The sequence below is a fragment of the Ciconia boyciana genome, chromosome 1 (assembly GCF_034638445.1).
Source record: "Ciconia boyciana chromosome 1, ASM3463844v1, whole genome shotgun sequence".
Taxonomy (NCBI): Eukaryota; Metazoa; Chordata; class Aves; order Ciconiiformes; family Ciconiidae; genus Ciconia; species Ciconia boyciana.
The window spans coordinates 190,270,704-190,286,115 of record NC_132934.1 but is presented as its reverse complement, the minus strand read 5'-3'; the positions used below and the strand labels follow the sequence as shown (position 1 = coordinate 190,286,115).

The following is a 15,412-nucleotide window of genomic DNA, read 5'->3' as shown; positions in this document are numbered from 1 at the left end:
ACTCAGTCGTTTCCCAGCTGCTAAATGAAAGGCAGGGGAGCAGGGGAAGGCGAATTACCAGCTTTCCAACTGCAAAGCAGGTGAGTGACAAGCCCTTTACCTCATTGAGAAGCACAACATGAACCACAGCATGCTACAGGGTTTTACTATCTCAAACGCTCTAAAATCTGCCACAAATTTGCATCCTATCCCATAGGGCCAGTTTTATGTTTCATTTACCGACTTAGCTGGAATGATACGAACGTGTATCCAGGCAGCTCCCTACTGATCTACTGATTGCCTAGCTGAAGAATGTCAGGGGGGAAAAAAGAAATCACTCCCACAATTATTTCTAAGACAACGTGGTTAAATTGGCTCCAGACCTGACTAGGTACGGAATATTTCAAATGTTACAAATCACAAAAGTCTTGCTTCAAAATGCCCACTTCTAGTTTGAGACTTTCTGAAGAGCCATTATCATAAATGCAAATATTATGCAGAGGAGGAAATAAGCAGCCCCCATCAAAACTCCTCCTCCCTGGTCGAAAATCATCCCTGAAACACATATCTCAAAGCAATTTGAAGATAATTAAAATGTTGATGTGCAGAGACTGTTGCTTATTGTGCTGACCAACACTAATTAATTATTTCTTTGTGATTCCAACTGTCTGTATCCATATGCCACCTATGGTCTTTATATTTTGGTATTATGTACTTTGGGTAAAGGTCTCTTCTGTGCGTGTAAAGTGCCTAGCAAACCCCTCTCGTATATGATTAGGGATCCCTAATGGTAATTGAAAACCGTAATTGAAAAGGTAGTTGAAAATATGAGCAAAAAGAAGCTTAATACATTTTCTAGATTAATGAAGAGCACACCAATGGGCAAAACATCCTAATAAAACAAAGCACACCTCCTGCTAAAGAACAAAGGGAAAAGTGGCTATACAGACCAGAATTCAGGAAAAAAAAAAAAAAGTCAAAATTAATTTAGTACTTCTCTTCTTTGAAATCACACTGCTGAACCTTTCAAAGCTGTAATACCTCAAAACCCAGCATCCAGCAGACAAGTTTGCATGGCCTATTTACTCTGCTCAATAAGAAAAGGCAAAGTGGCACACACTCACCCTGACAGCAGCCAGAGCCCGCATGGCAGATAACTGCTGCATTTTCTTGCAGAAATAAACACACTCTGCAAAGTTTGGTACCCTTTCACAAAGTACTTGCTCTACAAAACCACAGATGTTAGATGAATGCTGCCACTAAAAAGCATTTTTGGGTTACCCAAAGCCAGGACACAAGGGCAAAGAAGAAAAGAACTGAGATGCTGCATAAGACCCAAGGTCCAACCAACCCACCAGGCAAGGCTTTGAACTGCTGAAGTACTACGTCACCCACGATAACTGCTGCCATATGCTTAGGGAAAAAAAAGTACTGGAAATAACACATGTACAGAATGATCCTTCCACTGCCACATAGCAGCTGATGAGGTTTTAATTCTGACTTGGGGGGGGGTTAGGGTTCCTGTATACTTTTGCATTGGTGCAAAGTCCTGCAGTTTGTTCAGCTGCTGTCATTGCAGCAAGTGATACAGGCAGCTGTAGTTAATTCACCTGCTAAATCTTTCTTATCCTCTTCTTGGCATGTCTGTGGAAAACCGCTGTCCAGTGGAGTTCATCCAGAAATTTAGAAGATTATTCATTTATTAAACACTGAAATTGGAGCCTCATTGGTACCACCGAATAAGACCCCTGTAAAACCAAATTAGCCTGTAATCCTTCCGGTTTAGATAAACTCCACTTCGTTAGAACAGGAGCTTCAGATGAAGCAGATGTAGGTAACGGAGATTCTTTGCTTTTTAATTTACAACAGCTTACTTTGTATTATGTTAGGGCCTAACAGCATCATTGATTAGACTGCTTTCTGTACTATGAATGATACCACTTGTTGAGTCTTTTCCCCAAATAAATTAAAATGGCCAAATCACCTTTTGTTCCTAATATCTCTTCCCCAATAATCTTTTCTTCAAATGCATTATGCACCCCCTGACTGCCAGCCTCCAACATGAAAGCATTTCTATTTTACTGAAATTCCTTTATGTAGCTGTTTCTGTTACTCTTGCACTGTCTGACCAAACCGACCACACAAACCCCACAAAATGTAAAGCTGAATACGGCTACTTGTGAAGCTGTATCAATATAATTTGCCTTGGAAGCAGAAAAGAGAAAGAAGGAGACTGTCCTGTCTCCTGAACTTTTGTGTCTTTGCTGGAATGATAATACCTCCTTGTACGGACAAATTACTGGTGTTGAAATACAACTGTAATCCCCACATATTCTGGACAGCCATGGCCAGTAAGACACTGAGGTGACCACAGTTAACATGACACCCTGTAGCTGCCACACAACCAAAAATTACCCTTACAAATGGCTCATTTAATAAAAACAAAGACTTACAAATGTAATTTGTTACCTTTATTTGTAAAACGTGCAGCAGTCATGCAAAGTTGGTAAGGGATCAAAACCAAATTTTTAGATGGGAAATACTTTACTGACACCTTGTCTTCCGAACTTTTCTGCCAAATCAGAACTTTTACTAGGCAAATAATTATGAGTCACCACCCAGAAAGTGGAGGAAGCTGGCAGCATATTCCCCAAGCCATCACCCAAAATTTTGAGCTGAGGGGGTGGTGAGGCACACATCTGGTGTAACCAGTCAAATCCAATCTGCTTTTACTATCACAGAAAAGTTGATTGCCTGGGTTTTGCCTCCCAATCATTTCAAGAATCGCGTCCAACAGCGGGAAACCAGAAAACTATTTAAACAACAGAATTTAGGAAAAAGCTGCACTGAATTCTCTTTTTCTCAGATATACACGCACACACCGAGCAGATGGAGGAAAGACAGCGAGCTCCCTGCTAGTCACATCAGCTCAGGAGCCAGACATTACGAACACTGTCTGATCCAGCTCTTGTTGAAATCAATAAAAGCCCTCCACTGAAGACCATGGGAGATGGAAAATAACCCTCTCCACGCTTCAGCCAGAATGTGTGAATGAGAAAAAAACTGACAGCTTTCTTCCCTCTGATTTTCATGGCGCTTAAAGATCCAGATTATAAAACACAATTAGTCATCTGTGAATTTTTGATCTGCTTGCTTGGCATAAATAAAGCTCACGTCTATGTGTGAATCAGGGAGACAGGCATCACCTTGCACTTTGACAAGGGAGAGATACTAGTAGCTGTGCATGAATAGGCATTACTGCATTTCAAAGTGCTGTGGATACAGTATGTCCTACAACTAAGAAAATGGCTGGAGAGGGTAGATAGAGGACTGACAAGGTGCTCCTTGCTCCTAAAAAAAAAAAAAAAAAAAAGCCATTTTGCATTGATGAAAAAGAAAGAAAAAATAATCCAGACACCAGGATTCATCTTTTACCAGCTGGATAGCCTGAAATTCAACTGGCTATCGTAAACACCTAGAAAGACTGTGACACTTACTAGAGCATCTATCATCTTTGAAATCAAGAAATGCTTCACAGAATTTGGTCTCAAGTGCTTCCTTGGCATCAGCTTACAACAAGCATTCCATTATTCCTGCATCCCCCAGCTCTAATGACGTTCATCACTGCACACTCATTTGGCCGGAGGACCCATTCACACTGGCCACACCGTGTCTACAGATTTCATGCTCATTTTCCCTTGCATTCTTGTGAGCTCCAATATTTATGACTTTACACATGGTTGTATTTTAGTCATAAACATCCAATCAGTTTAATCTTCTATACTGTTTCTCGACATAGATCCAAGAAGAGAAGGAACGGGGACTTTACTGTGTCAATGTGTACTCCATCGTAACACTAGGTTGATGTTAATAAATATTAGCAACCAGAAAAAAGAAAATATGAGAATCCATTTCAAAAAAATTCTCAAAGTTATACTCACTGCTGGTAGAGGACATACGGCTGTACTCAGACCTGCAAGATAAAGATTTTAGTTAGACCATGTTAAATCTAAAAGAGATAATGAAAAATGTACCAAACCTAACTCACATTGCATATTAAAATAGTTTAACGTCCATTTAACATCATTTTTGTGCTAAGATAATAATTGGAACAGGTTTTGAACATGGCCTCAGAAAAACTGGCATCTCGCATGAATTTTGAAAACACCTACGTAAAGCGAGTAAAGCAATGAGGGTTTTTTCTAAGGGCTATTCATGCTACCTAACTTGAGGCGTAAAAATTAAAGCTCAGAAGGCTCTCTGTGAGGAAAAAATAGGCTGCTTCAGACACAGGTTAGGAGCAGAAGTCTGCTAGATTTTGACTCTGCTCCTCATCTTCCTCACCTTATGTCCTCTAAATGCTGCTTTGCAGATTTTTTTCTTTTTTTAAGAGAACTCTATTCAAAGAGCACAATTTTTATTGTTCTTTGGTCACAACTAGCAGGGAAGACACAAAATGAGTACCAAAATATAAACATTTAGATGACAAAGCTTTTTGCTTTAGGAAACCCTTTTCTTCTTCAAGACATCTCTCAGTAAAACCATAGGCCCACTGGTTCTGCTTCAGTGCATACTGGATTACCAGTGAGAAAGTCAGAGCAGTTAAGTATTATTTTGAGCAACAGTGCAATTAATTTTGCAGCTACATATAACCCCAAACTCCTGAAAACCCCATTCTGGGCTGACTGAAACTCATAAACATGGCCCATTTATGTCCTAAAGATTCAGAAATACTAAAGTAAAACAAATATGCCAACACTGAATATATTTAAAAAAAATATATTAATTTCCACTTCTGAAGCCCTACCTATGACTTCTGAGCATTTGGTTTTGAAGTTCACAGTCACAAAGCCTCCACTCCCCTATTCTCTGGGTCCCCAGAACAGACCCCACTCGCCAGAGCCCTCTGCCACAATTAACATCTCGCATGTATGCCCTGCAGTGCCCTCAACATAACAGGCAAACTGCTTGGGGAGCCATAAGAGAGTTCTTGGATCCAAACCTAAATGCTTGGTTTATATAAATAATTGCAACAAGTTTGCAATATTGCTTTAAATTAAAAAAACATGTGAGCCTTGACTCCTAAGATATTTGTCTGGAAATAGATACCATCTAAGCATATTCTCCGGATACCATCACACTCTAGGCTCTCAAGCATCCAAGGGAATAAAGGCCACCAACCTCACATAACTATAGTGGCCACTTTCAATTTTAATATGGACACATCTCTGCAGAAGAAACAAGGCAATTACAGTCATCCCCATATTTCATAGCCCCACGCTTAGCATTCAGCATCCTGCCAATCAGATGCTAAGACTGCTGGGTTAGGTGACAAAGACCATGAGGAACTACCCACAACTCTTCTTGCCAATCCGGCTGGACTGGTGAGAGATGACACAATCTGAATTTTTCACAATACTGATGAAAAAAAATCCGCCAATAGCATCAAGTACCATGAGGTTATTGAAGCTTTTGAAAGAAGTCTGTGCAGTGCTGAGAAGGACAGTTGCTGATGGGGGCTTGCAGCTCTCTCCCCTTTACTAACTGCTGCATCCCCAGCCGCTTTGGTAACGCCAGGGAGCAAGGAAACCTATTTATGTCACACATGGCAGAGACCACAGGATTAGGTCATTAGCAGCCCCTCTCAGTTGCCCCATATATCTGCTACGTAGCACCTCCTCTATGACTAAAATGTTATCCCTCAACCAACCTCCCCCAGGACCCATGTGTAGCTGGGACAGGCAGAGGCAGTAACGACATGAGCAGAGAAGGAGACCTCCTTCTTCCTGCTGTTGGGCCATGTACACACCACCGCTCCGGCTCTGGGCAGGGACCAAGGGGAAGCGATCCCAGGGGCTGGCTGAGTAGCGCTGTGCGGGCCATAAAGCTGCATGGTATTTTCAGCAGCAAGTCACGTTGGTATCATTTGGCACCACGTATATCTGGAAGGGTGTTAAAACTATGTAATGTGTCACTCTTCACATGCCCAGAGGCAAGCAATATATATCCAGCTGCCTCCAAGCATCCCAAGCAAGGCTTCATTTAGTCTGCACTTCTGTTTGAAAACAGCCCGGGGCTGTCCTTCAATGTATCTGTGTTCAGCAGTCAGCAGCTAATTCAATATGAATCTGCACTGCTTGTATTTCGGATAGAAGCAAGACAACATTTTGCCTTTTGCTTACTGCAAGTAGAAGCAGCTTTCTATTACTTCACACTGTTATTTTATTATCCCAAAGTGCTGCAGGCACATTATAGGACATGGAGAATTAATGAGTCCTAAACCGAGGAAGTGGCAGTCTACGTACAGGCAGGACATGAAAAATGAGACAAGAGGAAAAATAAAAAGATGGGGAGTGAGAAAGGAGGAGACAACAGCGTGCTTGGAGACTAATTGCACAGACACATTTTAATAGGCTTTAGAATTGTATTGGGGGTTTTTTGTAATTCTAATATGGTTCAAGCTAATATTTAATTCATGTTTGTTGCATAACTGACATACACAGAATTAAAAAAAAGGATAATTAAGCTCAAAGGCTTATGTCAACCTCAGATGCCAAAATGAGGACTGTACCCTCCCTAAGCTCCCTCTATAGTCAATAAAAAGAGAAGTCTGAAGTGTGTCTCTCCCTAGCTGTTGTCTAGAGATGAAGCCTACAGAAACCACATTCCTAATGTAGGAGCCTCGGCTACATGCCTAAAACCGAATGGGATGAATATAAGTCTCTCTCAGGGCCAACCTGAATCACCTTTTGTCCTCCCTCTGACTCCTTTCTTTCTTAGAATGTCTTTGTCTTGAATCTAGTCCTTAAGAACAAAAATAACAGTGTTAGTAAAATCCTTAATATTTTCAAAATATTAGCACAAACCATTCAGATTCATGACATGCACTGGTAAGTGGCTTACAAAACATTTTTTTTCCCCTTATAGTCAGCTATTTAGGATACTAAATTCTGAAGTTTCTGTAAGTCTTTTAAGCTTTTTAGACTAGCGTATGCAATGAACATTCCCTTTGAGAAGATCATTCATTAGAAAAATTAAGTACTGAAATAAACATCTCCTGGGTCACGCAGACTCTCTGGACATGAAGCAACTTTGTTCCTTCCCATTCTTTCCATCCCTGCTTTAAACATCCCAAGTATCAGCTTCTATCAGTTCCCTTGGAAGAGGATTTTCCCATTAGGATAACTCAAGAGTAAAGCACTCATGGGCTTTAATGGTGACAGACTGGGGCCATACTGGGGCCCAGAGGTTCCAGGCCAATTACATGGTCTTGCAGCAAGCTATTTCCTCTGATAGATATTACATTATAAATAAAAGGAAAGAGACATTCAAGACAGAAACAGAACAAATGGAGGACTGTTCTCTTTACAGGCACATAATGAGGAAAAAAATGATCAAAAAGGGTACTGAAGCAGTGGGAGGTACTGAAAAGGAGGGCTCATCGCTCAGTCAAAAGACACATCAGTCTGCAAAGAATTTGTGCTCAACGGTCAGCCCACCAGCAAAGAGGAGCTGTGAACATGTCAAGAGACATTAAAATAGGAATGTAGAAGCTTGAGATAAATGTGGGACCTCGATTCCCATTAGCGCTGTTGAAGGATCAGGACTGTGCGTTATTGGAGAGCGTAAGACCATTATGAGCACAAACGATCCCAAGCAACACTCTGAGATCAGCCTGCACTATTCATTGCTGATTAGTAATACAGAGCCTTAAAATACCCAAGAAAGGGAAATAGCCCACTGGATACCAGTAAGTAGCTGCTAGCACAACTTGCAGTTACTGAGTATGGTATATAAAAACACTCTAAACCTGTTTCTTTGGGTAAGAAACACGACTACGTTACCTGTCTGAATCACACAAGCAATGTAGCTACACCAGCGTCGCACTGTGCTTGGGTCACTTCAGCATGCTGATCAGCCATGGCACGGCATCACGTTAACATAGCTCCAGTGGTGACATCTACGCTAATAAACAAATGCACTCAAGAGAACCGTCTGGGACTGAGGCCAACTGCCATGAAACAGTCTGCACCTGTACCATTAAAACCTCCTGCCTTCCAAAATAGACTGGCAAGTGCTCTTCTGGGAACGGTCCCTGGGCCACGGTAAAACAAGTCCCTGACCCACGGTAAAACACACCCAAGAATCACATGGGAGAGAGCTAGATGGCCCCATCCAAACTGATGCCATCAACCATTTTAAGTATTCAACAATAAGGACAACTCTGTCCCAGTGCTCAGGGACACCCCCAGATGCTGGTTAATGCACTGGCATGGCTGTAACTAGAGTTTCCGAGCCAGGCAGCAGCTCTACGAGGCAGTTTGCTGTGTAAAATGAACACACGTCTCTCAAGTTATTCTAATACCACACTACACCACGATATGCCCAAGGTCTCCATTGCCAGGACTCCTTAATCCCCCCCCCAAAAAAAAGACATTGTGGAAAGTTCACTAGCTCTTCTGCTGTCTGCATCCTTCGCTTGCCTAGGATTGATGGAATGGCACCTGCTGGATTCACATTTCCCCTGCCTTTTCTACCTAGCATTTCAGATTTCACTGTTTTGTATTAAGAGCTGTATTTAACAGCTTCTTTGCCTTCCCTCCCCCAGAAAGTGCTCCACAGGGCACACGGGAGGATTTTATATGAGTTAAAGCACAATGTGTGAGTCAGAAGATGTAGCTTTGTAGCTCTGTCTTGGGTTTCTTCTCACCAAATTCCTGTGGGTCAGATTACAATCTGCTTCACTAATATCAGTCCAACGCAAACCCATTACCTTCACCATACTTCTACTTCTGTAATCAAGACAACTGCAATGGAATAACTCAGAGCACCTTGTCTTAAAACGCCTTGCTCTGGATGTCTAGTTGAGTGATGAAGTCAGATGACGGACTCCCATCCCTCAGCTGTAACTACCACACTAGGAGCTTACTACCAACAACAGTGCTTGAGGCCCCACGTGAGAGACACCATCATCATCATCATTGTATAAGGATGAAGGGCTGTTTGTGATCTTTCAAAAAGCATCTGATGGGGCAGGACCACACTGTGCTTTAGTGAGCACACCTGCCTGCGCACCCCACTCATTCACCCCAGAGGGACGCATCAGGACTCAGGTGGCACGTACCTGCCCATCCAAAGCCAGATGGTGTGTCACCCTCCAGGGTCCTGTCGCTCTTAACTAACAACAGAAGCAGCCTAACTTATACCAAACACCTAACCTTCACACAACTACACTTAGCTGAGGTGAACCTCATGACCTGCTGGGACCCAGCCATCATGGGTGTCAGTACAGACCTCCTGGCCACCAGAACATGACTTAAAGTCTGTTTCAACCTCACTTTGGTGCCTAGCCCCAGTGCCACGCACTAGCAGGTCTGCCTGCCCTGAGGTTCAACCAGCCAGCTTCGCTCCACCAATTAAATCTGGTTAGAAATGGTGCCTCGGCCCCAGTTTGTGACAAATAGCTCAACTTTATATTATTTGAATGTCAAATCAGAGACAAGTTGTCTACTGTGGCACATCTGGAATGATGGATATATAGGAAGTGAAAGTCTCAGGAAAAAAAAAAAAGAAACCCCAAGGTAAAAACAGGCCTTAAAATAGCTTTCAGCAGCAGCAATTTCTATTCCTGAGAGTTTCTCATAGATGCATGAAATATGTGACAAGAGACTGACATGTCACATTGAAGGACTATCATACAGATGACAAAGTCGTAAATGTTGAATCCCTTTAAGCTAGAAACACGTGACATGAAAGCAACCTCTCACCATTCAACTATTCATTTGATAATTTAAGCAACCCATTCTGACTGAGGACACACATGAATTACAACTATCTTAATGCTTTTTCCTTTAAGTGGGGTACACCCTCTTTTTTATAGGCTGCCTTGTCTCCTATTAGCCATTGTATTTTCTACTTTAGAGTCTCACACATTTTACAGAACTGCCACGAACAAAGAAATAATTTTTTTATCTGCTTAACAGATAAGTTAACAAAAGCTCAAATAATTTGTGATTTGGCCAGGGTCACACATGCAGCTAGTGAGAGCCACAAGGAAAACCAACAAACAAGTATAGCACAGCCAAAAAATTAACATAATCTCTGCAAAATTAATTTGAGGGATAGAACCACAGGAGAAAATGAAAAGGAGGGAACAACCCCCCTGAATATAACTGTAACCAAACAGTAATGGATTTTGCTAAACAAATGCTAAAAATACCTGCTGCATGGTAGTGTTCTAAGCTTCAAGCATCTTTTGTTTATCTGTTTTGCAATAGGTTTCTCTATTTATCATTGAACTGTTCCTTGGCAGTCGTCTGCTACCAAGGAGAGAGTATAATTTTCCTTCTTCCTAAAATTTGTCAAATACTCAGCAATTAACTACTAATGAATTGAATCTGCATCATCAATATTTAGGTTTTTAACTTATTATACAGAAAAACCCCCCTTGTACTTCAATAATGTCTCCCCACCTTCTCTAAAAAGATAAATAATCTGAAATATAAGTGAAAAAGTGGCAAATTCAAATAATTTAAGTTAAAAGTTCTAACTTCTCAAAACTTTAAATTACTTCTAAGTGAGGAAGGAGAAAACGAAGGGTTTAGGCAAACTTTGATACTATTAGTAAGTTAATGATTAAAGTGTGAACCCTTTAAGACATGGACTCTCACAGCTGTCTAAGGGAACAAGTGAAGTTCTGCTGGGAATTGTCACAATCTTGAAATCTTCATTAATGCCAGCTATCTCACGAAAGTTATGCTCAGTTAAGGTATATACACTTGATAAATATGAGGGAGCATTCCTACAGAAGTAGTCCTTGAACACAGCTAGCAGGACCAAATAAAAGTTTAGGAATCAAAAATTTAAGATGTTAGGTCTGAGAAACTATCTGTTTTCCACATTCACTATGCATCACTCGGGATATCAGTCCTGAATACAATGAATTCAGCTGATGCTTTGCCCTTGACATCAGTGCTGGCAAGAATCTGTCTCATTGCTTCAAAATTACGTGACTAACAACTTCTACATTTGTTTTATTTTGTCATCTTGGGAGTTTCAGCCCAAAAAAACTTTGCTCTGCTATTCAGAGCAAGGATAGCGAAATAATGGCATTTACATGGCTTGTAAAACCAAGAAAATTTGAAAATGGACATTTCTATGACTCATTGTTTTTCTTTACAATTTATTTACAGTTCTTTAAACATATATATTTCTCCTCCCTTCAATTTCTTTCTTTGACTTGTTTTTCCCTCCGTTTGGTTTCTAATCAAAGACCAAAGACCATTTTCTTCTTCCTGAAATGTCAGGGTTTATAGTACAAATCCACTACTAAAATGATTAGCACAGAATAATTGGAGAGAATTATTCCAGCACAGAATGTGAGACATACTTCTCACATACTTTTGAGCTAAAAGATTTCAGTAGCAGATAAAACAAGATTTTTATACTAAAAAGCCCAAAAATATATTTCCCAAGAAGACACAATTTGTACAGGCAAAATCTCTAAGACCAAGGATGGTCAAACCCTTTCAAATCTCATTAATAAATAACCAATACAAACTAATTGGCTTATATGTTCTACTCCCTTTATTTAGGTACTTGACAACACCACCTCAATCCATTCTTATTGGATTCAGGAACTCAAAATACACTATTTTTGTTCAGCAGCCTCTTTGCCAACCCCATTTACTGAGACAAACGCAGTATGAGGAAGGTATTTTCCAACGGATTAGGAAAATGAAGGCTTCAAACTGTAACCCATCTTGCCTGTAGCACAGAGTTTTGCCTGGTCTTGTAGCTGGAAGCCGCAGCAAAACCTTAAGGAACATATGCTCTGCAGAGTACTTGATGTATTAGATTGGTTAGCTGCTATAAGCAGCTTCAGCAGTACAGGCTCCGTATAAGAGCTCACACATCATTACATACGATCATCAAGATGACAAGGGCTTGCAGCGCCTGGATTTACTACAGTCACTATCCACTATTGTTCCCTGAGTGACAAAAAGGGACCACTTGATGTAACGCTGTTGCTGAATTACTTTGACAGTTGTCTCTCCTCGTACTTTCAGAGGATGACGGCCAAACTTCAGAATAGTTAATTAATTATTTTTTTTTTTTTACCACTGAATAATTGGAGAAAAAGGAAAACAGCTCAATTTAGCAATAGCTATGATGGGACTGAGACAAAGCAAAAAGCAGATCTTCTGGTAAGAGGGAAAAGCAAGTGCTGTGAACAGTTGGTTTGGTGAGAAAGCTGAAATATAAACATTATGAAAGAGACATACGCAACATGTTTATCAGACTAAAATAGCTGCTAAACAGAACTAAAAATAATAATTGAAATGCAGAGATCCATTGCGTTTCAAAATAAACTTCAGTGCAAAGCACTGCAGTTATTAATTGCCATATGTCATTGTTCAAATTCCTCAGACAGGCTCTTCTGCTAAACTACACCTTCCAGTGTCAAGCCTGGGACAAGGATGCTTCATAAAATCATCAGCATTAGCACCTCATCACCACCAGACACAAGCAGCTGTCATGCTGGTCACTGAGGTCTAAAGGCTAATGTCACCAGCTGGGTCAAATCCTTCCAAGTGCCCCTCCCAAGGAAAGCCAGGTTTTTCTATTCCAGATAAACACAGCAAATTAAGAGTGACTTGACCCACCAAGGATTTTTTGAGCTTTGAACCAGCCATGAATTCACTGGTTATTTTGTCTTCCTCTTACCCACATTCCCCAAAGATGAACTAAACCCCTGTTATCCCACTATGTGGAAAGAGGCCTGGAGTTTTTCCTTTAAGCTCATGTCACATAAAACATTTTAAAACTCTCCCCATTAGGTGTGTCCACAATACTACAACTATTTAAGGTGATGGAAAAAGTCATTAACTTCCCAGACCACAAAAGAAATTTAAAAAATTATTTTAATTAATAGCTGGATGTATGAAAAAGATTGCCATGTTCCATTTCCACCTTTTTTTTAAAATTTGTAGTATTGCTACTTCAGTTTTGGTGCCGTGCACCTGACACCACTTTGCGAAAAAGAATTCTTTACAGTTTTGTTATGCGCTCAGTCTCACACATCGGCATGGTGCCCTGATGCAACAGTAGGCGCTATTATTCACCAGTATCGGTCTGAGATTAGGGTACCATCTTTCTCCCTAAACCTCAGCATGTGCTGTTATGGTGGGAAGAAGGAAAAGAGTCAAAGAAAGAACAGGCACGCTGTCTGGCCTTGTTGCAAAGGGAAGTATCTGTCTCTGCGTACACCCTTGTGCCCATGCAACAGTCAGACTAGAGACCCAAGGAGATACACCAGACAAGGAGCTGGAAGAAATACAGTTGGGAAAGCAGGGAGGGAGGAGAATGAAGACCTAGGAGAGAACAGTGTTAACAGGAGCGGGCAACCTCCTTTCATCCTTATGGAGCCAGAGCAAGGCAAAGGCTCACTGTCGTTCCCAACAAGATGACATGGCTGCAGCACGGAGGACAAGCACTTCCCTCTCTCTCCCACAGAGATGGGCTGAAGGTGGGAGCTGAATGGGGGATCCCATGGATCATCCTTGCAGCTCCATGATCTTAGGAGAAGCCATCCAACTAACAAACGTAGCACACCTCTGGCAGTGGGGTCACGAAGTCAGAAAAAAAAGTCAGTCCTTGACTCTTATATGACACTTGGACAACTACCAGCAAAGTTTACAGCACTTCATAGGTCAGTATGATGAATATCATGACAAGCAACCCAATTTCAGGGTGCCTACAAATCTAACCTGCTTTTGCAGCTCTCTGATGGTATGGTCCTTCTAAGGAGTCAGCTCTGTCGGCCTGATGTTGTCTGGGTGTCACTGCCACAGGGACAGCATAGGTAGCCTGCCATGCTTCCAGATTATCCTCAACACAACTTATCCTGGGATACAGGGATGGTGCCGCACCAAGCCCTGACCCACCTGTCTACAGCCCCTAAAGCACAGCGCTGGGCCCCACTGCTGAGGCAGCACAACGTGCTTTGGAGCTCAAACTTAAAGCCCACAGCCACGAACTCTTAGTACCTTCCTCCCCATGTGCAGAAGGAGGATGCTGGGGAGCTTTCCCCTACTCAGCCGAAGGTAAATGCCCCGGGGCTTTCCAAGCACGGTGATGCCCGCGGCAGGAGCGCTCCCCGTCTCCCCAGGGGATCACACAGGACCCCAGCCCGGGGCGGGGGGAGGAAAGGGCGCATGGCGCTGAGCGGGGTGCTGCCCGGGGTGCCGCCCGGGGTGCCGTCCCGTCTGCCGGAGGGAGGCTCAGCCCGGACACACGGCCACACCCGCGACCCCAGCCCCAGTCCCAGCCCCGCCGCTGCCGGGACGCGCTCGGCGGCGGCCGCCGGCAACAAGTGCAGCGGGCGGTGCGGTGCGGCCCGGCCCGGCCCGGCCCGGCAGGGAGCTCCCCAGCGCTCCGCCGCCACGGCCCGGCCCGGCCCGGCCCGGCCCGGCGGGGAAGGTAAGAGCCCCCCGCCCGGCCCCGCCACTCACCCGCCCGTCTCGGCTCCCGAGTCCACGCAGTCGTCCTCGCCGCCGCGCTGCTTCTCCATGGCGGCGGCGGCGGCGGGGCTCCACGCCCGCCCTCCCGCGGGGGAGCCGCGGCTGCCGCGACCCGCCTCTGCCGCCGCCGCTCCGCCGTGTGCGAGAGGCAGCGGCTGCCGCCGCCCGGCCCGCCCCGGTCCGCCTGCCCGGCGGTCGGAGCCGCTCCTCCGGCCCGGCCCCCCCTCCCCGCCCGTGGCGGGCGCCGAGCCCCCCTTCCCCTCGCCCTCCCGCCGCGGGGGAGCCGGGTCGGAGGGGAAGGAGAGCGCCTGCCTCGCCCGCTTCCCTGAAAGTAGCCCCGTCCCGCAGAGGAAGCCTTTCATCCAGGCTTGTCGGCAGGCCACCGTGTTTAGGTGGCCGTATTTTAGAAACTACTTCAGCACCTTCATTATATCGCTTTTGTTTTTCCCGTTGGAAGAAGGGCTGGGAGGCGCGGCGCCCCGTATGCAGTGAAAGTTAAGAGAGCCTGTTGGATGGACCTCCGCACTACCCGTGTGTTTTTGGAGTATCCGCTGTCACAGCCTTTTATTTGAAGTCTTTCGCTGTGCTGAGCTTTCTCCAGTCTCCCTTAGTGCTGCCTGGCACTTGCTCGTTACATGGAATATAATAATTTTGAAATTACACACCAAAGCGGGCAGGGGATGGTTTTCCAACCCCATGAGAATTTCTGTAATGATGACAAAAAATGATGTGAAGCGAAAGGAGCATTCTGAATGCTGCCTGTGAGGAAATGCTGATGTAGGAAAGGCTACCGTTTGTGGGGCAGTGTGCTGGTTCTGGCTGGGATAGAGTTAATTTTCTTTATAGTAGCTGGTGTGGGGCTATGTTTTGTATTTGTGCTGAAAACAGTGTTGATAATACAGGGATGTTTT

The 15,412-nt window shown here is 43.6% G+C and overlaps 1 protein-coding gene across 1 annotated transcript in view; it reads right to left on the bottom strand.

Moving 5' to 3' along the window:
• FAM124A (family with sequence similarity 124 member A) overlaps positions 1 to 14,551 on the bottom strand; it is a 42,057-nt gene extending 27,506 nt beyond the window's left edge. The window contains exons 1-2 of the mRNA XM_072854499.1: positions 14,493 to 14,551; positions 3,921 to 3,952 (exon numbers count right to left, since the gene is read on the bottom strand). Of these exons, the coding sequence (XP_072710600.1) occupies positions 3,921 to 3,952; positions 14,493 to 14,551 (91 nt within the window). The remainder of the gene's footprint in view (positions 1 to 3,920; positions 3,953 to 14,492) is intronic.
• Between the last annotated feature and the right edge of the window lie 861 nt (positions 14,552 to 15,412).